The following is a 26,382-nucleotide window of genomic DNA, read 5'->3' as shown; positions in this document are numbered from 1 at the left end:
GGGCCTAATTGGGTCACTTTCCATACCTTACTTTCAGAACATTATTAGTAATTCTACAGTTTTGCATCCCAAATGTTTGTTCTAAAACAGAAGATAAAATGTGACAAAAGAACATTTTCTAATCTCACCATTACTACAGCTTGTATCCTACATAAATGTTAAAAATGTTTCATTTTGACTTTGTGCACATATCCTGTAGTTATATTTCAGCCAGCACATACCTTGTGTGTATCTTTCTCCATGCTTGTGGTGATTCGCTGTGTGTTCTCTTTCATGATTGTGATTCTATCTATTTAAACAAACGAAAGGGGAACACTGAAATATTTGGTTCTCTGAAGTGGTAATTCCTCTGCTTCCTCACAACTCACTTTGGTACTACCATATTATATTCAAGTGATAATGTGTGCGTATATACAGAAAACAAACTGATTTCTTACCACTTTCTTTTTCACTCTTTTCGAAGTTTCGCCTTATTTCAGTGTAGCGCTGCTGTTTATTCTCATTAAACAGATGCTCAATCTTGTTCATCAGGTCTCCCATCTCTGATTGGTTGTTCATCATCTTGTTGCAGGTGTGAAATCTTCCTCCACATTTCTCCAGCAGTTGCTCCAGAACAGGGTCTTTTATAGTTTTAGACTTTTCTTCTTTCGTCTCATAGGTGAAGAGAATGATCACAAACTGAAGAACTTTGTCACCAAACACTCTCTGAAGCCATTCGAGACTCTTCTTATCAGCATCTGTTAACTGACCCAGTCGCACAACAAAAATGAAGGCATGGATTTCATTTTCATTCACTAGTTGATCAATGAGATGATCCACACAGTCCATGTTAAGTTCAGTCTCATGTCTGGCAGTCATGTTTATCACAGAGATGTAGTGTTCTGCTATTTCCCTTGGTAAAAGAATGATCCTGGATGTGTCTGTAGTTTTAAAACGGTACTCTTCTTCTCCAAGTAAAATGTTGTCATGTCGAAACTGGATTGATGCAGAGTTTCCAAATAGTGCAACGGTCAAAGGTGACTTCTTATGACCTGAAGTAAAAAAAAAAAGCACTTTAATCTCTACAATAAAATGCACCACAGAAAAAGATAAAGGATGACCATCTGATTCATTTATTTTACTTATTTGTGCACATTCATTATAACCTTCAGTTTGCAGGAGATCATTGGACAGGCTGTGTGAAGTGTGTGATGCTTTTTAATCTACTTTTGTCATTTACTTCTATTTATTAGAAATCAGTAGATCTCAATTATATAAAATATTTCCAGACTCACCTCTTTCTCTGTCTTGTTGCTCTGTGGAATTCTCTGAACCTTCAAATTCATCACAAATCAGATAGTGTCCACTGTTCATTTGTGCAAATTTCTCTAAATTCTCTTTGAGGTCAGCAGAAGGGCTGTTTTTTGTAAGTTTGTAATGTCTGTTAAAACATTTTTTAATAATTTCCTTTATAACGCCATTGACTTCGGCCGGCTCAACACTGTCTGACTCTTGTGTCGTGAGCACCATGGTGTATTCATAAACCTTGTTAGAGAAAGACTTGAGCACCTTCTCTACATGCTCTAGATCTTTTGTTGAACACTGATCATGTTGAAGGACCAGAACGATCACGTGAGGTCCTGGATCAGACAGATACAGACACTTTCTTACTGTCTCTATGATCTGATTGTCTGAGAGATGTGGCTGGAGAAGGTGAGGAGCGTTGATGACTGTCTTGTGCATTTTTCTTTCTGTCTGCACTTGATCTGAAGGAGCTTTACTGTCAAACTTTTCATTCCCTAATATGAGTTTTCCCACGCGGCTATTTTCTGCCAAGTTCTTCCCCAGTAGAACAATCCTCAGATCACTCTCTGAAACACACACACGGTGTTATGAAGAACCAGTACAAGCAAATTAAATCTACAAACAGTTCAGAGTTTTATTTAAATACTTACTCATGGGACTCCGAGGTCTTGTGTGAAAAGTCTGAACGACAGCTACAGAGCAAAAAAAGAAAAACATTACAATTAAGATTTCAACAGACTGTAATTCGGTATACTGTGCTGTATATAAAAGTGCAGAATTTAGTAATGCTAAATGAATTATGTAGTCAATTTACAAAATCAAGTACTTGTAATTAAATTTCATTAATGTGTTTATCAATTTAAAAGAGCCTGAAAAACCATCGCAATCACACATGCAATTGGTGATAATTAAAAAATAATAATAATAATTTGCACACACGTGAGTGAAATGACACTTTTTTTTTCTGGACTGTTTGGGATTGGGATGAGAATATTTTACATTTAATTATTATTCAGAGATTTCTGAACTTTGAACTCACTGTGCCATTCACATCACATGCATTCATAGATAGTAAGTCCTTGACTTGTACAGCACATTGTGTAAATCTACTGTAAATAATTTTAAGACTCATTAGTTTGCCGAGGCTCCCTAGTCGGCGGCTGCCCCAGGTTGAAAATCACTGTCTTAGGCCTCATTATCCGCGTTTCCACTGTCGGGCCAAAAGCGGGCGTGCTAGTCCACTGTCACTTCCGGGGCTTGATCAGGCCTCGCCGGGGGTTCCTCGTGGCCAACAGCCAGGGTTTTTTGGCGCTACGAATACCTTGGTCTAAAGCGGGCCAGCTCGGGCTAGAGGAGTGGTTCTGAACAAAGGCGGAGTTTATCTGAGTCTGGAGACGGCAGCGTCGGATGATTCTGTCAGCATTAAAGACTTTTAAAATAATTTACCTCAAAACTCACTTTCATGTTTGAATGCCTTCTGTTTGTGATCCGATGTGGATTCTGATCACCGTATAAGGTATAAATATTTATACGCGATGCAAAAGACTATTCGCACTTACCATTAGCATAGTAAACATGGTAAATATGAACGCTTGAAGAAATCAGACAAATCATAAAGGCTATCACAATCATGTTTTTATTTTATCTGTCAGTAGCCTACGTCTCTTCTCTTTATACCGGACTATCATAAAATAAAGCAACTTTTTTTTTTCGGGAGCTTCCTCTATTTTTCTGACTGAAAATATAACTGTAGCCTACTGGGAGAGAGTGCTAAAGCTCCTCAGGTCGTATTTTTGGTGGCATATTTGTAGAAATTATCATTCTTTCTAAATGTGATATAAATATGTCCTGTAACTACCAAATAAGCAGAAACAGACGCGACTGAATAAGTAAGTGTATCCTCTTACTTTTGTGAAAAGTAAGACCTGTGAAATAGCTTAGACCTAACGGCACCACTTTATTTCTGTGTGACTAATCTGCAATTTTGACACAAATTAATTCATTATGATCACTGTATCTCTTTTTCTTGTAAACCTGTGGTAAACCATAGATTCTTGGGTTTTAAATATTCAAGTAAACAACAAAATTGTCAGCAAACGATCCCTTTTATCATGTTTGTTTTGCGATCACGCTGTTTCCAGTGATTTCTTTCTGATTAGTTTTCTGATAAAACTTCCATTTGTTGGTGAAATGATGGGTTTGTGTGACGTTGTTCCAGAGAGGCATGTTACGGGCGTGTTTTAGTGTAGCGCTGCAGAGCTTCTGGCCTGACAGTGGAAACGTGGATTTTGGGCTCAGTGCTACAGGCCCGGGGTTTTTAGCCTGGAACGGCCCGTCTAAAGCCCTGGCTTGCACTGACCCGAAAGTGGAAATGTGGCTAATGAAAAGTATAGGGTATTGAATGTCAATTGTAAACATACTGTAAAATGCTGTTCATTTTTATTATTTGTTATGATTATATATTATATCTGCACTCCAAAAAAGTAGTTGCATTTTTTTTATGCAAAAATACATTTTTTAATTGTATTTGAAAAAATCAATTTTGTAGATCAATGTAAAACAAGGGTCTTCAACCAGGGGTCCGCAGTAGTACTACAGGCTGCACGACAATGTTTTTTTGTGCCTATTTGTGTTTGCGCTCTGGTGAATATCAAATGTTCTTATTTACAACATATTTGTTATATATGAAATAAATGATGAACAGTCACAGTTCAAAACTTTAAAACTATATCATACTTTTCAGTTGCTGTTGAATTGTTTAATTGACTTACTGTCAGGGAGATTCAAATCTGAACTACTGCCAACTGCAAAACATAAAACAATCACAAAACACACATGAACACACATGAACACGTATTGAAAAAAAAAAAAAAAAGCAGTGCAAGCAATTAAAATCTACTAATTGTTATTTTTTCATTTAAATACTTTTATGGTATCCATCCCTGCTCTTGCTCCTATTGAGGCATCTTTCCCCAGTCTTCCGAACACCCGCTGCAGAGACAAAAGCATTACAACAAATGTAATATCTTGTTTACTGATTGTGGCCCCATTTCAGTTTCTGTTCAGTTTCCGTTTGCCTTAGTTCACTAGTTAGTCTCCTTGGTTGTTAAAACCAGTGGCGGCTCGTCAGGGCAGGCACAGCTTACCCAAAATTTTGTAAAAATGGTAAAAGGACATTTAATGTTAATACAATTCACAGTTATTAATTTCATGTCTCAGAATGTGTATGTATTGTTTATAATTTCACCTCTGTAAGTGTAACCACCGCGCTCTACCCGAATGTGCCGAATCTGTGAAACGCGAGTCTGAGGGGATAGAGATGGAGGCAAATCCATAACCGGAGACTTGTGTCTCCGTTGGTAAAAAATAAATTGCCAATCACAATCGAGTATTTCGCTTTCAGCGATTAGGAGTGTTCAAAAAAAAAAAAACATGGCAGAGGAGGCTAGACTCCCTTGGTATATCAACCAATCATCGAAGAGACGAAAATTACGTGCTATTAGTTTGAACTGCTACCACTGATGTACCCACTATATGGAGAGTAGAGATACTGAATATTTGATTGCAAACAAATTTATCAAACTACCATTTGAACAGCCACTACAAATTAAAAATTAACCAAGACCCCCACGCCTATAGGCTAAGCTAAGATATAGACTACAGAAATCAGCTTTACTAAACGGCCGAACGTGCTCTTTTAACTCGGACATTTAAAGGACAGAAAGATGAATTTTTGCTTCAAGTGCTTTTTGCTAGGTGAGTGAAATTATATTTATATTGTCTTGTTGCATGTGTGGCGTTTTCTGTACATTTTCTGTCTAAAAGTGACCCAAAAAAATCTTTGCACACTATTTGCACCAACATTGACACTATTGTTACTATTAAAGGGCACCTATTATGCAAAATTCACTTTTACATGGTTTTTGAACATAAATGTGTGTTGGCAGCAAGCGGCAACCTCCCCGTCTCTCTCTTGAAACCAACACGGAAGTGAGTTAAACTGCAATTCATTAACTGGCCGCTTGGCCTGGCTGCAGAAGTGAGTCAAATCTGTATCTCCCTCATGTTAAAATGACCAACTTTACAGCAGAAAAAAACATGTTTACAGCCTGGTTCTCTCTGTGGCTTTGGTCTATACAGCTAATTTTGCCCTTCATAACAACTGTGAGGGGGGTGAATTTTTTTATAACTCATCCGTTTAGTTGATTAATATTTAAATTTAAGGGTGTGGCCACTTGAGTGACAGGTGGATTCCCGCTGATGTCAATGCTAGCCATTTGTCTGCTGTTACTAGCCGTCACTTCACCTCAGCAAATGTTAGCTGCTGAACTTGCCTTCTCTGCAGTGTTTGTGCTTTTTTTCGGGATTATTTCATACAATTTAATACTTGGGTACAAAGCCCACGTCTTTGGATTCAGTCGTTGTCGTCGAGTATCGTTTGAGAGAACAACCAGCGCTGTATTTCAGTTGTTTTCCTCTGTGAACATGCACTAATGGATGTCTGACAATTTCGTTGCTTTTTGGGGTTTTCAAATTTAAAACGTCAATAAAGGCTTGTTCGTTCTGCTCTCACGGAACAGATGGATTATATGTACCGTCAGATGAAATCATGCAGGCGTCGGCGCTTTCTCCGTCCGTGCAATAAATGCACATCCTTGAATGAGTGCGGATTTTCTAGCGCATTTACTTGAACTTCAAAGGCAATATATCTATGGTTTAACGGTTTAACCCATTTGAGAGGCGGCCAAAATCAGAATTTAAAATGGACTGAATAAGCTCTCTACGAACTTGAGCGATGCCGCGCTGACGGACCATGAAAGAGTGACGGACATGTATGCACAAATCACTGTCACACACAAACACTCTCGAAGTAATACACAGTCTCACTTGTAGCCATGTATTTTAACTATTATAATATTTTGAAGGGCAAAAACAGGAACTTTTAATTGGCTTTACATCATCAGCTAACTCGATCACGTCGAGCTAGGTGATTTCAGATAGCCAGGCTCATATCTATGGCCAGGCTCCTCAGCTCCACTCACGCCCCGCCTGTTTGCCCATTTTCTGTTATCCGGGATTATGTTATTCCGTTCTCCACTCCGCCCACTTTAGGCTTCAAAAATGCTCTTCAGAAACCTACGGGTGACGTCACGGACACTACGTCCATATTTTTTTACAGTCTATGGTTGGCAGTGATAAAAATCCACCCAGTGCTTTTTTTTAAAATCCCCATAAATCATAAGCAGTCTCAGAACAAGCCGTTTTCAGATTCTGGGCAATGTGATATACTTTTGCCCATGCCCCGCCCACAACAGTTGACTGACACTGCCGTACTAGCACAGTCCGCCATCGTTTCTACGCTGGAGCAGCTGTAGACAAGAATGTCTTCTTAGCGATTGAGGTGTTTTGTTGTTGGATATAAGAATGAACATAGCAGTCGTCATTTACTCTCGTTGTTACTCGAGGATAGATCTGTACCAACAGTTCTTGATCCAGCTTATAGTCTCCGAAGCAAAAGGCCTAACATTACTGGTCATGGCAGTAATGAAAGGGAGAGCGCACACTTTATAGGAGTTCATAGGAGTTATTTTACAGATATAAAGTTTACCAGTTTATTAAGCACCCCCTGACAAGGTGTGTATATATTTGTTTACTGTTAGTTGTAACAAGTGTTTTGTGTAATTCACTGTGTATGTTGATGATAATGAAAGGGAGAGAGAGAGAGTTTATGGAATACACTTTAATGCACACTTCTTATACTGTGTTTATTCCTCTCTTACACTGATTTTCTGGAGTAAAACTAATGCTTCATCTTTTGTGTGATGTACAATAAACTTAATTAAACTCATCAGTATATTTTTGGCCATCATTCGGACGCAGTCCGCTACAGCAGGCTTGTATTAATAGTGGATAAAAGCAGATGACAAATAAGTTATAACCGTAATTAGACAAAACTATACCTGTTCTATCTCCATATAGTATATATTCTCTGACTCTGTAGGCATTATTTTCTGACTCCGGGTCGAAATAAACACCGCTACTGAGAGTTTGTGTTTTGATATTATCATTCCGTGAGATGAGATTGTCCTAAAACTGAGCGCAAGCTCGTGTGGCTCCGCCTCTGTGCCGGCAGCAGCAGCTCATTTGCATTTAAAGGGATACATTAAAACAGCGTTTTTTTTTTCTCATCCCCAAAAAGGGACAATTTAAACATGTTGTACAAAATGATCTGTTGGGCACTTTGAGATAAAACTTCACATACACACTCTGGGGACATCAGAGACTTATTTTACATCTTGGGAAAAGGGGCATAATAGTTGCCCTTTAAAACAATAAACCACAAAGAGATCTAATTAACTTAATATTCTGCATCACTTTTAATGGAGTTGTATCCTTTTGAATTGTGTATACTGCTATCAAAGAAGCAAAGGTTATATAATTTTCAATTTAGCAGGGAAATTATGATAAAATATACCAAAAATAGCTATAATTTATTCATAAGTTTAAGAAAGAAGAATAAATGATGACCAGCAAGGGACAATTTTCTCAATGGTGAACTACGAAAGATTTATTATATTTTTTTACGTAAAAATTTCACTAAAAATATTATGTAACCCCTGAAACGCTTGTATACCATTCCCCCCGGTCCAATACCCCAAATCAGTTTGGTTATTAAATGCAGTTGTCATTCTCATTAATAACCAAACTGTGTAAACGTGGCTGTATTTAGCACTTAAAACCCAGACTGACAATCATATTCTGTTGCTGAATGTAGCCAAGATCACATTTAAGAAGACCAAGGTGAATGTTTCATGCAGACTGTGCACTCACATCTGCCTTCCCTGTCGGCCATTCTGAAGTCCACTGATGTCGTCAATGTCTTTATTTAGTGCTGTAGTTCACACCGCCATCTGAGCTTCCATGGGGGCTGTTTGTCCTGTGGACAATTTAATACATTTACATTCATTTCAGCTTTGAAAAATCAGTTGGTTCTAAAAAATACAAAACATGAGAAGTGAGAAGACGAGAAGCACAGAAATAGTTGTTTCATAATACTTGTGTATTAGTGTCACTTTGTTGTTTTATGCGCTGAGCGCCTACATTCTGCCCTAAGCGAATTTTGGGTTGTTGGCTGGAAAATGCAGCAAAGTAGTAAAGAAGACAAGTGACATGTAAAACTGGTTTAAAGGTGGGGCATGTGAAGCAACTGTAGACATGTCAGACAATTTTTTCTAACTACAACTGACATCCAGCCACAGCCTTAAGTCCCTTTCACACTGAGCATGAAACCAGTTTACAAACCAGTTTGACATTATATATTTCATACATTAAAAATTCTAAATTCTATACATTCTAAATTAACAGAAGTTTAGATATTGATGTTTTATTGAAAACAATAGTTTCATTTGAAGTCACCATCAAGGTGATCAGTGTTTGCTTTAGTTGGGCTCTTGACACTTGACTTTTTAACAATAGTTTTTCTCTGGCTGCTCTAACTGTTCATTTGTGGTGGCAAGAAATAGCCAAGATAAAGTTAATCAGGTGGATTTGGCTATATTGTGATGATACAATAATCATCATGGACTTGTCTGATTCACTGATCTCATCAAGTGTCTAATCTTTCATTTTATTGATCTTTTAGATTTGTTGATTATAGTATATCTATGGTTCTACAATATGAGATTCAGCAATGTTTTAGTAATCAGTTATTTTGAAAAACATATAGTGCATAAATCATTTTGAGGTTGTCATCATAGTATAGAACTCCCAGCATGCATTGTGGCATGAATTAATTATGCAGCTTAAATTAAATTGAAATTAAAACTATGCTTCTAGTTATAATAATAATAATAATAATAATAATAATAATAATTCATTACATTTATATAGCACTTTTCTCGGCACTCAAAGCGCTTTACATAGCAGTAAACCATCTGTTCAAACCCAACCTGGATGATGCAATGGCAGCCATATTGTGCTAGAATGGCCACCACACACCAGCTTATTGGTGGAGGAGAGACAGAGTGATGAAGCCATATTAGGGATGATTAGGAAGCCATGATGGACAGAGACCACTGGGCAAATTTGGCCAGGATGCTGGGGTTACACCCCTACTCTTTCAAAGGACATCCTGGGATTTTTAATGACCACAGAGAGTCAGGACCTCTGTTTAACGTCTCATCCGAAGGACGGTGCTCTTTGACAGTATAGTGCCCCTGTCACTATACTGGGGTGTTGGGACCCACACAGGCCTCACTAACACCTCTTCCAACAGCAACCTGGTTTTCCCAGGAGGTCTCCCATCCAGGTACTGACCAGGCTCAGCCCTGCTTAGCTTCAGTGGGCAACAATGGGCTACAGGGTGATATGGCTGCTGGCAAAAATAAATGATTATTTTGTAAATAAATGAGAATTTATTATATATATATATTTTTTTTTGTGTGTTAAATTCAGTCATTTTTAGAATTTTTTATTAGTGCAGCCTTAGTGAGCTTAAGAGACTTAAAAAAAAAAAAAAAAAATCTTACATCACGAGCAAAAAGAGAAGCCCGTTAAAGGACAATTCCGGTATTTAACACTTTAAGTCTATTTTGTAGTTTGTTTTGGATGAACAAGAGTGGTGGACAAAGAAATTTTGACAATGGTTCCTGTCGCGACTTTTTGACTATTTTAGAATTGCCCATGACCGCATTAGAATGGGAGTCAATGGCCATGCACAAACATGCCCTTAAAACAACCCTTAACGTTCGTTTTCAAAACTGTGCAACTCACTGAGTGGTTAGTGGTGTTCGTTGATGATTAAAAACAAATATATCGGCGCAATGTATGATTGCAATCCGTTTATTTTTCTATAGTGGAACTATTTTTTCAGATACCTCACAACCGCGTATAAACTTCCGCTCTTCCGTAACTTCCGTTGCTCTGCTCACGCTAGCCTTCTGAGAGACAGAGAACCGAGCGAAAAGACCTAAAAGACTACAACCAAATGTAAACAGCCCCCTTTCCGTTTCCGGTAGCGCAGTAATATCAACGAGCAATGAGTCCTCCAACGGAAATCAATAGGATTTTACAAAATGCCAAATAAAACACGACAGAAACTGTATTTCGCTACGCTACTTGTTTTTAATCATCAACGAACACCACTAACCACTCGGTGAGTTGCACAGTTTTGAAAACGAACGTTAAGGGTTGTTTTAAGGGCATGTTTGTGCATGGCCGTAGACAGCCACTCTGAAGCGGTCAAAGGCGATTCTAAAATAGTCAAAAAGTCGAGACAGGAACCATTGTCAAAATTTCTTTGTCCACCACTCTTGTTCATCCAAAACAAACTACAAAATAGACTCAAAGTGTTAAATACCGGAATTGTCCTTTAAAGTTGACAATAGTACTGAATTAATTACAATAGGATTTTGCAAGCAAGGTAATGTCTGAGATTGTCTTTATGTGGCCTCCAGGGGTCCCTTCTTCATAACTAGCTTAATATATCTGAGATGTATGCCAGATGCCAGATCTTCTAATCGATAACTGATCTCTGGCTAATTTTGATTTAATTAAAATATCCGGATGTAGTTGTCTGTGATTTATTGTGCGTTCTTGTGTTCCTTGGAAAGTGCAGTTATATTGATACTTGAAACCATGATCAGCAATGCAGTGATTGGCTGGCAGCAAGACAGCAACGTAATGACATCATATTAAAAAAGAACATCACACACCTGACGAAAAACTGAATTTCTAGACCCACATAAGGAAACAGCCAAGCGACCAAAACAACATAATGATATGCACTGTTACAGGATTCCCAATTATTTCCATTGTTTCACGATTTCTAGCATTTGTACAGGCTTTACATTTTTATTTCAATGTTGTATTTAGCAATTTGTTTATTTTACCTTTGAAGCAGATTTGTTACGTGACACCATTAAAGTTACTTAAGGGTCAATAAAATTTGGTTAGATTTAATTTTGATGGTCCCTTTTGAACATTCTGTTGGCTTTAAGTAACTTTGCAACTACATGTCATTTTAACCCTAACCCTATTAATACTCTAATGATAGTTAGTGGACATGTTCCTTATAGTCAACAGAATGTGTTAAAGAGACCATCCAAAAAAAAAGTGAAACCGAACATCAGCACAGACAGCATTTTATTTTACCAAGTTATCTATCTGCATCTCTTGCACTGCATCAAGCCACTCCCATAATAGCTGTTCAAATGAATACAATGCTTAGACTAACTAAAGACAAATAAAATATTAGCTAATTATTCCCTCACAAATAAATCTCTCAATGAGTTAAACTGTCTATATTAAGATATAATACACAATATTATTTTATTTTTCTAATTATTTTTACAATTATTATCTTAAATTATTACTGTCCCTGGTTAAATAGGGTGGTCTTGTAAGAAATTAGCTATGGCTGGGACAGACCTTAAGTATCACCTCATTTAAAAAAACAAAACAATTTACTCCTGTTTACATGAAATAAGCTGCGCCTGAGAAGGTTTGAACTTATGGACCTGTTGCTATGACAGCAACTCCAGGATGAGCTTCGAAGAATCTAACAATCCTGGATCATGTCAAATCGTCAACAGTAAAATCCAGATAACAGAGTAATCTACGTACAGAGAAAAGACCCCAGGTGTTTTAGTTTTGTTCATACAAACTTCAGTAATTAATTTTAGTGAAAGTATATATACAATATAATAATGCAAGCTGAATAATAATACAACTTTTAATTTAATATAATTTCCTTTTGTGTTGCAGTTTGCACATTGATGAACACATGAATAAAACCACAAAGTTTCAACTTTACTGATTAACAAAGTAAATAAACAGGTGTTTCACTATCACTATTGAACTCTCAACGTTATCTAAAACAGCAAATCAAGGAGAGAGCGCCATGCAAAATACTTTAACAGCATCAATCTGCACATTTTTACAGTGTAAAGTTTATCATTGGGTGTAAGGTGGCTACACCCAGAAACAACTTTCTTGGTGTAAAATGTGATAATTGCAACACATTTTATTAATATCTCTTACATTTTTTATATTAAGTATATATGTTACAAAATGTTTATGGTTCACAACACTAAACAGACAGACATATTTCTTTTATAAGTAAAAAACCAAGGTGGAACTACCATTAAAGATAGTAAGTGCATTTATAATTCTTACACTGCTATATATTTCCATAAAACGAATAATAATAATAATAATAATAATAATAATAATAATAATAATAAATATATATATATAAAAAGAAAGATGATACCTCTGTGTTGAAGTGCTGTTTAATCTCTTTATGAACAAGGGAGAAGTTTCTCTGTGTGTGTACACATAATTTTCCTGGCTCAAAATGAGGTGGAGGTGGTAAAATCCTGATCATGTACACACAGGCAAGTGTACCGCGCCTTCAACTGTCAAGATTCTGAGAGGGAGCACCCAGACTCAGAATGATAGTTATTACCAACAGAAGACACAGCACACGATTGGAGAGGTGGGAACACAGTCCAAACAAAAGGGCAGGCCACACAACAGGAGAACAGGCTGGTCGAGGATGAGTTAGCTCCAGATGCCAAGGCAACAATGGAGTCAAGGCAGTGGCTCAAGGAACCAGAGGCTTGGCACAGGGAGATGTAACTGTAGAAAAACCAGACTGGCTGCCATCTCAGGAAGAGTCAACGAGCAGGGAGGACACAAGAAGTAGGGCAGGAACCAACGAGATTGGTTACCATAGTCAGCCGGATTTAGGGGATTTAGGCTGTAGCTAGATTAGATGGAGGACACGACCACAATGCATCCCTGAAGTGTCAGCAGAGATTGTGTCAACTAGACTCTCCCCTTTTGAAGGCCTCTTCGACACAACAGACAGTGGCACAGATTCTCAACAAAACTGTCTCTTTACTGACATGATAAATCCGATCTTCAACCAGATGGAACTGGATTAATAATTTTGAATGTTCTGATAAATTAACTAAATGAATAACTTTTTACAACAGAAATGAATCAACACTGAACTTAAGCTGGACAATGACACTAATGTCTTCTAGAGCTGCTGTACAGCCAAAACAAACTTTGTTGCATTATTTTGACGTTATCACTGTGAAGCTGCTTTGAAACGATCTGTATTGTTAAAAGCACTATGTAAATAAAGGTTACTTGACTTGAAGGGACATACACATACACGACAAGACTCAACAGGACAAGACAACAAGAAACACAAAAACAGGCAAAAGCTATATGACTAGAAAAAAATAAATAAAGAAACATTTAGTGCAGAAGTTTTCATCTGCAGCATTACTTAGGGCTTGTTTAAACCTGGTATTAAAGGGATAATTCACCCAGAAATGAAAATTAGCTCATGATTTCCCCACCCTGAAGCTATCCTAGGTGTATATGACATTCTTTTTTCAGACGAATACAATCAGAGTTATAGTAAAAAATGTCCTGGCTCTTCCAAGCTTGATAGTGGTAGTGAATACCTGTTTCTGTTTTGAAGTCCATTAAAGCACATCTATTCATGATTAAAGTGCTCGACATGGCTCTGCGTGGGTTAATAAAGGTCTTCTGAAGTGAAGCGACACGTTCGTGTAAGAAAAATATCCATATTTAAAACTTTTGCGACTAAAATAACTAGCCTCCCGCAGATGGCGTACGCATCGATTTACAGCAAAAGAGTAACACTTGAACTTGACGCACAACTTAATGATGGCAATTGACGCCTCTCGCAGTTAAAACAAAAAGGGCTGGGCAACCGTGTTCGTCATTATGTTGTGCGTCAAGTTCAAGTGTTACTCTTTTGCCATAAATCGAACCCACGCAGAGCTTCCATTTAATGTCAGCTTTTGTTTCTGCTATGACAGTCCCAAGACCACACCGGATGCTATGAGTGTGTGTTAGAAATCAGGATTGGTTAGGAAATATTGTGCTTGGTTCCATTAAACCAAACTTGAGTCTCCAGCCAACAAAATTTAAATTCTATTTTGCTAGTATGCTTCCCATAATGTTTACGCATTAGGTCAGTAGGCGGAGAGCAGGTGGTGTTTTGTGGCTGTTTGAATGCGTTTTCGACTACCTCTGGAAGTGGTTGAAAGTCGACAATCTCAAAACATTTTAGACCCCGTTTACACCCGTATTTAGTCATCCACTTGTTATCTGATCGGCCAAAACACACCTTAACCCTCTGAGGTCTGAGCTGTTTTCTGGGCCCTGGAGGTGTTCTGACATGCTCTGACATTTCTGGTTATTTCTGTTACTTGTGACATTTTCATGGCTAAAGTCTAATTAAACTGTATTCAGCACAAACTCTGCTACAACAATATATCAACAGCATGTATGTAAAAGTTTGTAGTTTTGAGATAATGACATTTATGCGTGGTTTGTGAAAATACAAAAAAAAAATTCTCACTGAAATAAGGCCATGAAACCCATACTGATTATTTCTTCACAAGACTTTTGAAAATTGTATCACGTAGCCTAGAATATTTGCTCCAAAACAATGTGAAAATCACCCTGACTGCTCATTCAGACAAGACAATATATTGATTTAAAAATTTTACGACGTGTTTTGTGTTAGAAAGCCTTATGCGGCAGCTCATTAATATGTAAGCTTTTCTCACCTGAGAAAGACAAAGAACCTCCCCAACGGCCCTATTAGGAGCTATCCTAATATAGCTCCTAATAGCCCTGTCATTCTGAGCAACCTTGCACAATACTGTAAATGAGGAGATTTAAAAAAGAATGGCTTTTAAATTGTTTGGATTTATTTACAACACAACATAACCCAAAGATACACAACAAATGCCAAAAAAACACTTCAAAGACAGACCTTTGTGCCATTCCTAAAAACATTGTACATACCTTTAATTTCCAAGGTGTTTGATTTTCACTTTACCATGTTCATGTTCCAGAGACTCATGTGAATGTTGAAGTCGGCAGGACTCAGTGGCATCTGGGCCCTGAAAAAAAAGTGAACATACTGATATCAAGAGAAAGGCCTGCACGATTTTGGAAATAAATATTAGATTTTTCTGGTTAAAATTGCTTTTTAAAGTTCACAAAATACACACACACACACACACACAAATGTTTCCAACAATATATAATATAATGAACACAAGGTTTGTTGTGCCTTGTAGGCATAAGCTATGCGCAGTGCTGGGTAAAATAATAATAACAATAGATAGCAGTATAAATCTTCCAAAATATTTCAGTAACAACCAAGCTAGAGAAAAATATATTGATTATCATGTTACTTCAAATGTTTCCATTCGTTATGATGATATGAAATGAGATAATAGTAAAAACATGAAGCCGTTTGGTGCGTTTTGCTTTTCAAATGTTCAAATGATACATTCAAACGCGATCGCGCTGCAAAATCTGATACATTCAAACGCGATCGCGCTCAAATATAAAACATTATGGTTACCATACATATCTACGTTTGACCAGATATCCACAAACACAGTAGGCTTAACAGTAAACACGGATCTAAATATTATAATATTCCCCATATATCTAGCAACAGTTCAACTGCAATGTGACATTTATGCAACAATAACAAACTAATATGTAAAAATTTCTTACCTTAAATCTTTCTTGTCTTCAAATCGCGTTCTTCTTCTTCTGAGGTAGCCTAAATCCAATGTAAGCTCTGGCGCGTCTTTCAAACACAGTAAGGAGTAAGTTACGAAGTCTCTGCTTCTTTGTTTTGAGGTGATGAGGGCGTTTACAGGTCTGCGTTTCTCCGCATGGATCATTTGCATGTCAATCGCTCGTGCGCTCGTAGGCGTGTTCAAATTAAATTTAATTAGGACGCGTTTGAGAAACTGTACATGCCGCTGCTTTCGTATGGATTACTTAAAAATAGAATATTTGTTTTTTATATTATTTACATACTTTAAAAATAGAGATTCCAAGCGTTGTATAGACATGCTTTTCAAGTCTGTGTGACAAACATTCGCTGAGTTACAGGTCATTTTCTGTCGCGTTTCAGAATGAGTTTCACATTGAGAGAGACGGCAGAACGCGCATCATGTTTATTTTCTTTGTTTTACGGAAAACACAACATTTTGTTTTTATTATGAGTGTACACAAATAAAAGACGACATTTAACAGCTTTGAATGATGTACAACACAAGTATGTAAAATCAAAATCAACAGAGTATTTTGCACTGATAAAAAAAAAAAACGAGTAGATCACGCCGGCGTGATTGCCGACCTCAGGGGGTTAATACCAGGTGTAAACGGAGCCTTAGACACAAACAGACATCAGTGTATGAATCTCAACAATGGTGACAATCAGTAAAAAGCTTCATGCTTCTTATTATTTGCTTTTGCTGTTTTGTTGTGACTTTAGCAACTTGTTTTATGTTCAGAGTTGATCTGTTTATCTGAATATGTTTTTGATTATCATGATTGTTGAGATTCATACACTGATTCTTGATGTCTGTGTGTGTGTCTTAAGTAATACTGTACTTTTTTTTTTTTTTTTGCACTAAATGTTTTTAAAATCCCTCATATTATTTGATTACACAACACTGGTGGATCTCATACTGTAGAATCACATGGCTACTATTATGAATAATACCAAATTAATAACACATTACCTGTATAATCAGAGCATTAGACTCCAAATAAGATCAGTGAATCAGAGAAAAACAACCAGAGAAAAACTAAAGTTTAAAGTCAAGGGTCAAGAACCCAACTAAAACAAACTCTGATCACCATGACGGTGAAACTATTATTTTCAATTAAACTGTAAATTACAGATATAAAGTCAGTCTGGTTAGTAATAAGTGAAGCTGGTAATGCTGTTTGTGGAGTTGTTTAATCCTCCTCTGCTGAGATCTTCAGAGATTTAATGTCTTCTTTTTTCTTCAGTTGATTTCATCTAAGGCTATGGCTGGAAGTCCATTGTGGTTCTTGTGTTTCTGCTTCTTTTTCTTTTTTTTTTCCTGTTCCTTATGTTTTTCTTTCCTTCAGTGATTATGCTTAACAGCAGGTGTTCATTACTAATGCTCAATCATCACTTAATTATCTCATTAACGTCAAGACTGCTTCAGTGTTATTTTAACAGTATAGTGTTGCACACAATGAACAATGAGCCGTGTTATTATAACCCTGGGATTTTGCTGTATGCTATTTCATAAATCTCATTCTGACATGTTTCATTTATGTATGACTGACAAATATGGATCGCATTCAGTTTATTCATTTGTCTATGTTAAAACATACAACCAACATACAAAATATCCATCCAAAACATCCAACTGGATAGAAATGTTATATGCAATTTAAATTCTTAAATCTTATATTTAGACATAAATGTTTTTTTTTTGTGTGTGTGTGTGTATGTAGATTGTTTAGCAATACAAATACATAGAGGTAATCACTCAAAACCAATTAATATGGTCAAGCAACCTTCATCGGGCCACTTCGGATGGACTCACCCCTTTCTTTTTATCCAAAGGTTTTCTTTATTGTGTCTTTTATATAATCAAACACATGTACACAAGAAAAGCTGTAGAAATGTATAACCCCATTTCCAAAGCAACTTTTATAAAATGCAATAAATTCAGGAATCTGTGATTTTCTTTTTTTTTTATTCCCTTGAACCTTTATTTCACTAAAAAGTACAAAGAAAAGATTTCTGTTTTCACTAACCAACTTCATTTTTTTTCTTGTAAATATAAACAACTTCTGATGCTGCGACAACACTCCCAAAAAATTGCGACAGAGGCAAACGTGGAAAGATTAAACTGTTTTAAAATAAGCAGGTGAATTGGTAATAGATGAGGGTATTATAATGAAATGTAATGGATTTTTGCTTGTCATGTAATGTTAAGTTTATTTACTTGTTAAGTATAGGATTAATGATAAAACAAAATCTGGATACTTGTTTTAACTTTAACTCAATTAGTTTTGGTAGTGACATGTCAAGAAAATATCCTATTAATTATTAAAAAAACAGTGTGCACTGAAAACATGAAACATAATTTCTAATGTTATTAGATACTTCAAATGTAAATCAGTGCATAAGTTTCTCACAGTTTATTACAAAAAAATATATTATTTTAGTTTTCCTAATTGAAAATGTTTTCAAACTGCTACAGAAGACTGCTACTTTCCTCATAAATGAAAGCCTTTTGTTCCAACAACTATTGTCATAAAGAAGAGATCAGTTCACTGTGTGGAACACATACTGTCTTTTGAAACAGAGCACTTTATTTAAATATGTAAACTCTTCTCTCTGATGTACAGTATTATGCGAACTGAGGATTAAATGATTTCAGACTCACTGAAGTTATTTCAAACTGTGTACTATAAATCAAAGACCTAAGACTTGTTTAACTAAATTAAAAGTTTTCATATAGCAGACTCTTTTATCCAGCGACTTGCAAATGAGGAACTAAATGTATTTATCCAAACTCTCTACAGCATCCTGTTTTGAGTATTTTTTCCATTCATCTGCTATCTTACCCTGTCCGTCAAATGTTTTACTGTAGTGTTTTTCCAGATCTTTCTGGAATCTGCACACAAACCACTTCCAGTAGGGCAGTTCAGAGAGATCAGGAGTGATGCTCCACTTTGCATAATCTTCTCCTGCTGTTCTGTAATCTCTCCAGAGAACTTTTTGTGATTCATTGGGATAAAAATATAGATTGCTGTTTGCTACTGCTGATGTGCAGATATGGGCAGACAGGTTTTCTGTATTGTCGTAATATATTCCGCTTAGTCCAGAAACACGATGAAATGAAACGCTGTGATCTCCATCATGGTTTTCTATGGTGTTGGTGCAGATGGCGTTACAGAACAGACACTGAACCCAACAGCACTGACATAAGTGATCAAACAGTATCTCATCTGGTCTGAACCTATAGTCCAGATTTACTGGAAACGTATTTGTGTTGAATCTACTGCTGATGTCTGACACTATAGCAAGAAGTTCTTGTCTTATCACATCTTCTAGTAGAATTAAATCATCAACATCATCATGTTTCACTCCACTGAGGTCTTTTTCAGAGAAGATCAGCACATCTGAGAGCTGCTGTGTGAAACTCTTCAACCACAAACCAACATCTCCTTTGTTCTCTTGAACATGTTCACTAGATTCGCATGCTGCTTCCATGATCTTCTGCTGCAAGAGTTTAATGTTCTCCTTCATCTTGCGTAAAACACTGACACTGAACTTATCAGTGATGTACCGACTGACTTCATCTCTGATGAAATCCTTGAAGTGGTCTCTGGGATTATCAATGTAGTTCATGTATTTGTCAAAATCCTCTTTCTCTGCCAGTGTCTTCAGGATGTGTTTCTCCAGATTTGATCTGTTTCCATTCAGTGGTTCACAGTTTGATCTCATTTCACCAGCCAGATCTCTGGCAGTCTTCTTGTAGACACTCTGCTCAATGGGTTCTTTAAGTTTCTGACAGATGATCTCTCCAAAAATGGCAGCTGATGTTGCTCCATGACAGTATTTCTGGAAAATACTATAGTACTCTGCTCTCTTCCTCTCTAAATAGAGAACAGGATCATTGGCTTCCTTGAACAGTCTTTGTTGGTCAGAGATCATCTTGTTTGCTCTCTTACAGATGGATAGAACTAAAATAATGAAGAATTCATTCTTGAACTTATAATTCACTGGTCCTTCCTGATGTTCTGCTACTCTCCTCTTGATGTAACCTGTGAGTTTTTGAATGCAGCTGATGTTGTAGCCCATCTTTGAAATGTTAAATGACTGAATCATTCTTTTTGTTTTCTGTTCAACATCTGTGACTAATGACTTGATTTCAGCTTCATTCTCTGGAGACAGAGTTTGAGTAGATCCAGATGTTCCTGTAACTGTTTGGCAAGCATCCTTTACAGCATCTTGCATCTCTTTTTTTGTAGACCTTTTGAAAATAACATACTCAGAAAAGCTCAACACATTGAAAATATTGTATTCACTATCATCGTTTCTGTGGTCTACAGGGAGACATCCCTGATGGATGTCATTGAGAAGCCTTTTTACATCTGTCAGAATGTCAATGTCTTTGATTGCAGGAGTGTCTGTGATGATCTTCTTTACATACTGTTTCCAAAACACATCAAATTCTTTCTTCAGTGTTTCTTCATCATTTGCTTTGTCTTTGAGTTTTAAGGCAAGTGTTTTGCTCTTTTCATAGAGAGTGTTTTCATGATGTGTCTTCAGAGCATCAATCTTTTTCTTCAGGTCCCGCTGCTGAAGAATCTCATTTAATTTCCTCTTTGTTTCTCTCACAATGTTTTCCTGAACATCTTTGATTTTTATTTCAAATGATGTTTTCCAGTGAATCAGTATATCTTTATCTTTGTCTGTGTCAAAGAATTCTGTTATTGATTTCTCCACTTCTTCACTCGTCTCCTTCAGTTCTCTTTGAAGAATAGTTTCCTCAACCTCATGAATTGCTTCATTTTCTATTTTGTTGTGTAGTTTGTTCTCAGTTTCCATCATGGCACTGCGAAGACTCCAGGACCACTTGCTGTATTCGGTCTCCAGTTTCCTGTAGGCTGAAATCTCCAGAGAATTTCTGAAACTGAAGACGAATTGCTCCTTCAGTAAAGCCTCCCAGAGATCTTTAATACGATCTTTTAAATGTGTCAGCATTATTTTATCTGATTTTGCTGCATGAGACACAATAGTTTCCTTTAGTTCTTGAATATTCTCACAGTAGTTTGGGTTTGGTGGTGCCATCGGTGGGTTTCCCTCCCAAAGATGAGCAAAATACTTTACATCATTCCGTGCATCAAATCTAATGACATCACTGAAATATTCTGCATCATAGACTTCCTCTTCAGCAGCAAGTTTTGTCATCTCATCCAGTGTCTCCTGCAGTCGTCTCCTTCCCTCCTTATTTTTCTCTCCAGCTGTGACGTCTGAGACGTTCTGATGCACAAACACACATCTGGGATTCAGTTTGACCTTCTTCATCCTCATGAGGACCTGAATAACAATCTGAAGAATGTCCTGCATCTCAGATGGGTTTTCTCCAAAGATGTTGATCAAGGTCAGGTTTGCAAGACCAACAACAAATGTGGCCAATTCATTGTCATGATGTCTTGTTGATCTTCCAGCCAGTTCTAGAGCATTTAGACCCTCAGTATCAACAACCAGAATATAGTCAAAGTTCATCTCTGTTTTCATCTCGTCTGAGACTTTGACCAGCTGCATGAAAGCTCCTCTGGTGCACCTGCCAGCACTGACAGCAAACTGGAGTCCAAACATGGCGTTCAGCATGGTGGATTTCCCAGAACTCTGAAGCCCTAAAACTGACAGCACAAAGACTCTGGTCTGGTCTCCCAGTTTCTGAATGAGTTCATCTAGAACAGCAGAGATCCAGATCACAGGAACATGAGCAGCATCTCCATCCATCAGCTCCATTGGAAATCCAGAGATCATCATCATTGCTGCGAGACTTGGGAGAGAAGAGAATTTAATCTGCAGGTCTTTCTTGTTCTTCACAGATGAACATGATTCATAGATCTGACCGATCTCCCTCATGATGTGCTGCAAACCAAAGGCTGCGACTTGAAGTTCCTCAGATATTCTCTCAAGTTCTGCTTGTTCAGTTGTCAGTTCCTTGGATTTATCATAATTCTCTTTCAGTCTTACAACTGTTGACCACTTTTCATCATATTTTTTATGTATAGCAGAAAGGTCAGCAGAGATATATTCATCCAGGTGTATTTCAAGCAATTTCAGAAAAAATATATTTTTATTTGCAGAATCTGAGTCAGTTTCATTTATAAAGTATTTCATAAACTCACTGATGTCAGATTCATGCTGCTGTTCACGTATTTCTTTCATTTCTGTGTGTTTTCTACTGATGTCCATTTCTGTCTCATTTGCTCGGGGTCGATGTAGTTCTTTGTTCTTCTGACACCACTGATGCCACAGTTTCCCCTGATGAGGCAGAAATGATACTTTGATTTCTGTCAGATCTTTCTTCTCCAGTAAACTCATCATCTGCTGTGCTGCTTCTCTTCCTCTCCTGCAGTCTTCATCATCTTCCTCATCTACTCTGATGTCTGAGTGTTTGGACAAATCTTCAAGTATGAAAGCAGAAGATGATTCTGAGAGACAATCATTGATAGCTATTCTGAGTTCTTCAGATACTTCTGACTGATTTCTGTCTTTCAGACCAATTTTGAATTTCCCTTTCTTCATCTCATTTACTGCAGATTCATCTTCTGTAAAAAGAAAAATTAGTGGCTTTTGGTCCTTGTACAGGTTTTGGATTATTGCTGCACTTTTGTCATGCCTGTCGAGTCGTGGTAGAATAACAACGTTGGCTGAGGCCATTTTAGTGAGGATCTGCAGCTGTTTCTCATGGTCTCCTGCATCACCGTGTAGATTACAGAACGCAACACAATCAGTGAATTTATCCGTGTTTTTCCCAGAGGGGCAGAACCAGGCGATCTCCACCACTCCATCCATCAGGACTCTGGTTTTGCTGCTACCTGGGCAGTTCCTGTGGAAGAACGTGTTGTGTTTCTCATTGATAAGACTGTTCATCAGCTGAGACTTGGATGAAGACACAGAGCCAAACCTGAAGAAAGACACCATTGGAGTTTGTGCCTTGTAGACCGGATGGGTTTGACTGATAATCTCATTGTTTGTGTTTCTCATCTTCCAGCTCTTGTTGATTTGTTTGAATGTCCAGAGAGGAAACTCAATCTGTTGTGTGTCTGGATCAGGAACAAGCAGAGGCAGAGCGTACTGACACTGGGACAGTTTAGTGACCATCAGCTGCTTCAGGAAACCATCAGCACAATGAAACACAGCCATCTGAACATCCATCGGGTGAATTTGCTCAGATACACTTGTTCCTTTCTTGGATGAAGTTACATCTTTAAAAACATCATCAAAAATATCACCCTCATTTTCTGAGTTTTTGTCTCTTTGTTGTGTTTGATCCTGTTCTTTACCCTTATTAATATTTATGTATCTCGCTCTGTAGTCCATCATCAGGAGTTTTTGAAGGAAAGTCTGAATCAGCTCCTCTTCAGCACAAGATTCATGTGATTGTAATGAATGTGCGGTTAACTGAAGAACATCTGCAGTTCTCAGTTTATTGTGTTGTCTGCCTTCAAGATGCAGTCTGTGAAATAGATTCATTTGTTTAGTATCATCCTGTTGGAGGCATTGATCTGGTCTGACTGTTGTTTCCATGTCTTTGTTTTTTTCCTGTTAGATAAATAAACAACATCTATGTTGATTAGTGGTTTTAAAGAACTGAACAATACAATCATTCTAATCTAACAATTCTTAGATTTTGTGAGAATGGTGAATTTTGTACAAAAGAGATCAATCTAGCAAAACCCAATGTCAGTTCAATTGTTTTGTACTCTTACAGTTTTTCTTATTTGCTTACACATTAGAATCCATTTATTTTAACCAAACATCAAAAACTATAATGTCATTTAGTGAAATAAAACAGTCAAACTATAAACACTATTCCTATGTTTCAGTTTCACAAGTCGCAATTGTGATAAATCGTTTTCTCAAAATTCCTTAAGCACATTTTAGTCGGGTTTTTCAGAGTAAGCTCTGAACATTTTGAACATTGCAACATTTTTACTACAGTGTTTCTACATCCAGTATAGCAAGTATTATGATACAAATTTCTCGTTTATTAAGAGAATCATTTGTAGAAAAATGTGGCTTATTTTGAAGAAATCAAAACAAGTGTTTGAACAAGTATAACATTACATTTCAAAATTTCGCTTCGCTTCTAAATTTGTTTTTCTAAATTTAATGAAACATGTTAAAAGCACAATTCTAAAGCAAACTACTTTTAAAAACAAACAGTTCCCAAAACCAAGATTTGCTTCTATTTAGGCAAATGCAAAGTGTAAAATCTAAAATAAATCTAATCTATAACAAATAAAGTATTTGGGGTTCCCTTTCTATCGGTCATTTTCGACATTATGTCGAAATACCAACACCTCTGATATATTAGAAATTGCTGCTACTGGAATTGGTTTGTGGAATTTGCATGCCAAGCCATGCCCCCAGACATACAGGTATGTAAGGCAAGCCTGAACCTAGAAGGGAGCCCTGGGGAACCCCGCGAGTGACGGGAACTGAGCTTGATAAATTCTCCAATTTCCACCGAAAAAGTCCTATTTGTGCAACTCTGTGCAAGGTAAGAACACTCCTGTCCTTTGAGCAGAGATTACTGTCCTTCTGGCGAAGGACACATTAGAGTCTGTCTCTTTGGCCTAGATGAAGAAAGGGTTTTACAGCCCTTCATTGTACCCAAGAAAGGAGGTTGGGTGAGCGTAATCTTAGATCTGCAAATTTTGAACTGGACCCTGTACAATCTTCTGTTCAAAGTGCTTATGCAGATGTGTTCAACATCAAGATTGGTTCATGGCGATAAACCTGAAGGATGCATACTATCATGTCTCAATCCTTCTAAGACCACTGACTGGCACAGACCATTTCCACCTTTCCATGCCTTTCCACTGGCATAGACCATTCCTACAGTTTGCTTTTGAAGGTTGTGTAAATCAGCATCTTCAATCACGCAGCTGATGCACTCTCGTGACAAGTTACGCTCTGTGGAGAGTGGAGACTCCATTTCCAGGTTGTCCAGCTGATATGGAGTCAATTCAGAGAAGCATAGGTAGACCTGTTTACTTCCCAGGAATCCTCCCACTGTCCACTGGGATATTCCCTGATGGAGGCCCCCCTTGGCACACAGTTGTCCCTGGGGCCTCAGCAAGTATGTGTTTTCCACTGTGAGCCTGATTGCGCAGACTCTGTGCAAAGTCAGGGATGAAGAAGAACAAGTCCTAATGCCTAAGTCCTAAGACGTGGTTCTCTGAGCTCACACTAATGGTGTCGGCCACTCCCTGCTGAATTCCCCTGTGGAAGGACCTTTTTTCTCAGTGGCAGTGCACAATCTGGCACCTGTGCCCAGACCTCTGGAATCTTCACGTCTGGTCCCTGGACGGAACGAGGTGGACTTCAGAGGACTATCATCAATCTTCAGCTGTGAGGCTGAAGATTGATGATTGACTTCAGGCTAGAGCTCCTTCTACCAGGCGGTTCAATGCCTCTTGCAGTCAGTCGAGCTTAGTGCCCTTTCTATAAAGACAGCCCTCCTGGTTACGCTCACCTCTGTCAAGAGGTTGGGGGACCTACAAGCCTTATCCTTTAGTGATTAGTGCCTGTATTTCTGGCCATATTTCTTGAGACCCTGGCCTGGATATGTGTCCAAAGTTCCCACTACTCCCTTTCAGGGACCAAGTGGTGAACTTGCAAGCAATCCCTTCTGATGAGGTTGACCCAGCCCTGCCTCTGTTGTGTCCAGTGTGTGGTCTGCGCATATATCTGGACTGGACGGACGCAGAGCTTCATATAATCTGAGCAGCTCTTTGTCTGCTTCAAAGATCAGCAGAAGGGGAAGGCTGTTTCCAAACAAAGAATAGCGCACTGGATTGTGGATGCCATTCTCCAAGCTTACCAGGTCCAGAATGTACTGTGCCCACTGGGAGTGAGGGCTCACTCCATCAGTGGTATAGCAGCCATGTCGGCTCTAGTAAACGGTGCTTCATTAGCAAATATATGTGGATCTGGAGGCTGTGTTATGCCCAATACTTTTGCCAGATTTTATAATCTACACATGGAAACAGTTTTGTCTTGAGTCTAAAGTAGGGGTGCACGATATATCGAATCAATATCGTTATCGCAATATCACGTTGCCCGATATCATATCGAAAGTCTCGCGATATTTATGCGATATTTTGTTTATGATGCGTCCCGTCCGACATACACCGTTGCATTTCCCCATAGACAGCATTTCCCTCGACTGATTTCCTGGTTCTACTTCTCCATAAACATGAAATCAAGGAGAGGGTTTTCTTTTCATGCTACAGATTTCCAACAGTGGTCAGAAAGAACAGGAGTCGCTCCAAAGCTAATCGCCGTCACTCTCTCACTTCTCCCTTGCTCTACCACACACACACACACACACTTGACGCGCAGTCGCGCACACACCAGCGCGCAAGTATAAACATCAGGCCACCTGGCCACTTCATGCGTTATCACAGATCGGATAGCTATCTGAT

The 26,382-nt window shown here is 37.9% G+C and overlaps 1 protein-coding gene across 1 annotated transcript in view; it reads right to left on the bottom strand.

Annotated features, from left to right (window-relative positions):
• The window catches only part of LOC307171254 (uncharacterized protein), a 40,204-nt gene that overhangs the window by 5,701 nt on the left and 8,121 nt on the right, over positions 1 to 26,382 (bottom strand). The window contains exons 7-15 of the mRNA XM_079892762.1: positions 18,696 to 23,491; positions 18,391 to 18,443; positions 8,116 to 8,148; positions 4,210 to 4,275; positions 4,056 to 4,088; positions 1,935 to 1,976; positions 1,275 to 1,850; positions 438 to 1,031; positions 222 to 289 (exon numbers count right to left, since the gene is read on the bottom strand). Of these exons, the coding sequence (XP_079748888.1) occupies positions 222 to 289; positions 438 to 1,031; positions 1,275 to 1,850; positions 1,935 to 1,976; positions 4,056 to 4,088; positions 4,210 to 4,275; positions 8,116 to 8,148; positions 18,391 to 18,443; positions 18,696 to 23,491 (6,261 nt within the window). The remainder of the gene's footprint in view (positions 1 to 221; positions 290 to 437; positions 1,032 to 1,274; positions 1,851 to 1,934; positions 1,977 to 4,055; positions 4,089 to 4,209; positions 4,276 to 8,115; positions 8,149 to 18,390; positions 18,444 to 18,695; positions 23,492 to 26,382) is intronic.

This window comes from Squalius cephalus, assembly GCF_949319135.1.
Source record: "Squalius cephalus genome assembly, chromosome: 1".
NCBI classification, from domain to species: Eukaryota; Metazoa; Chordata; class Actinopteri; order Cypriniformes; family Leuciscidae; genus Squalius; species Squalius cephalus.
This window is presented reverse-complemented; position numbering and strand designations above follow the sequence as displayed.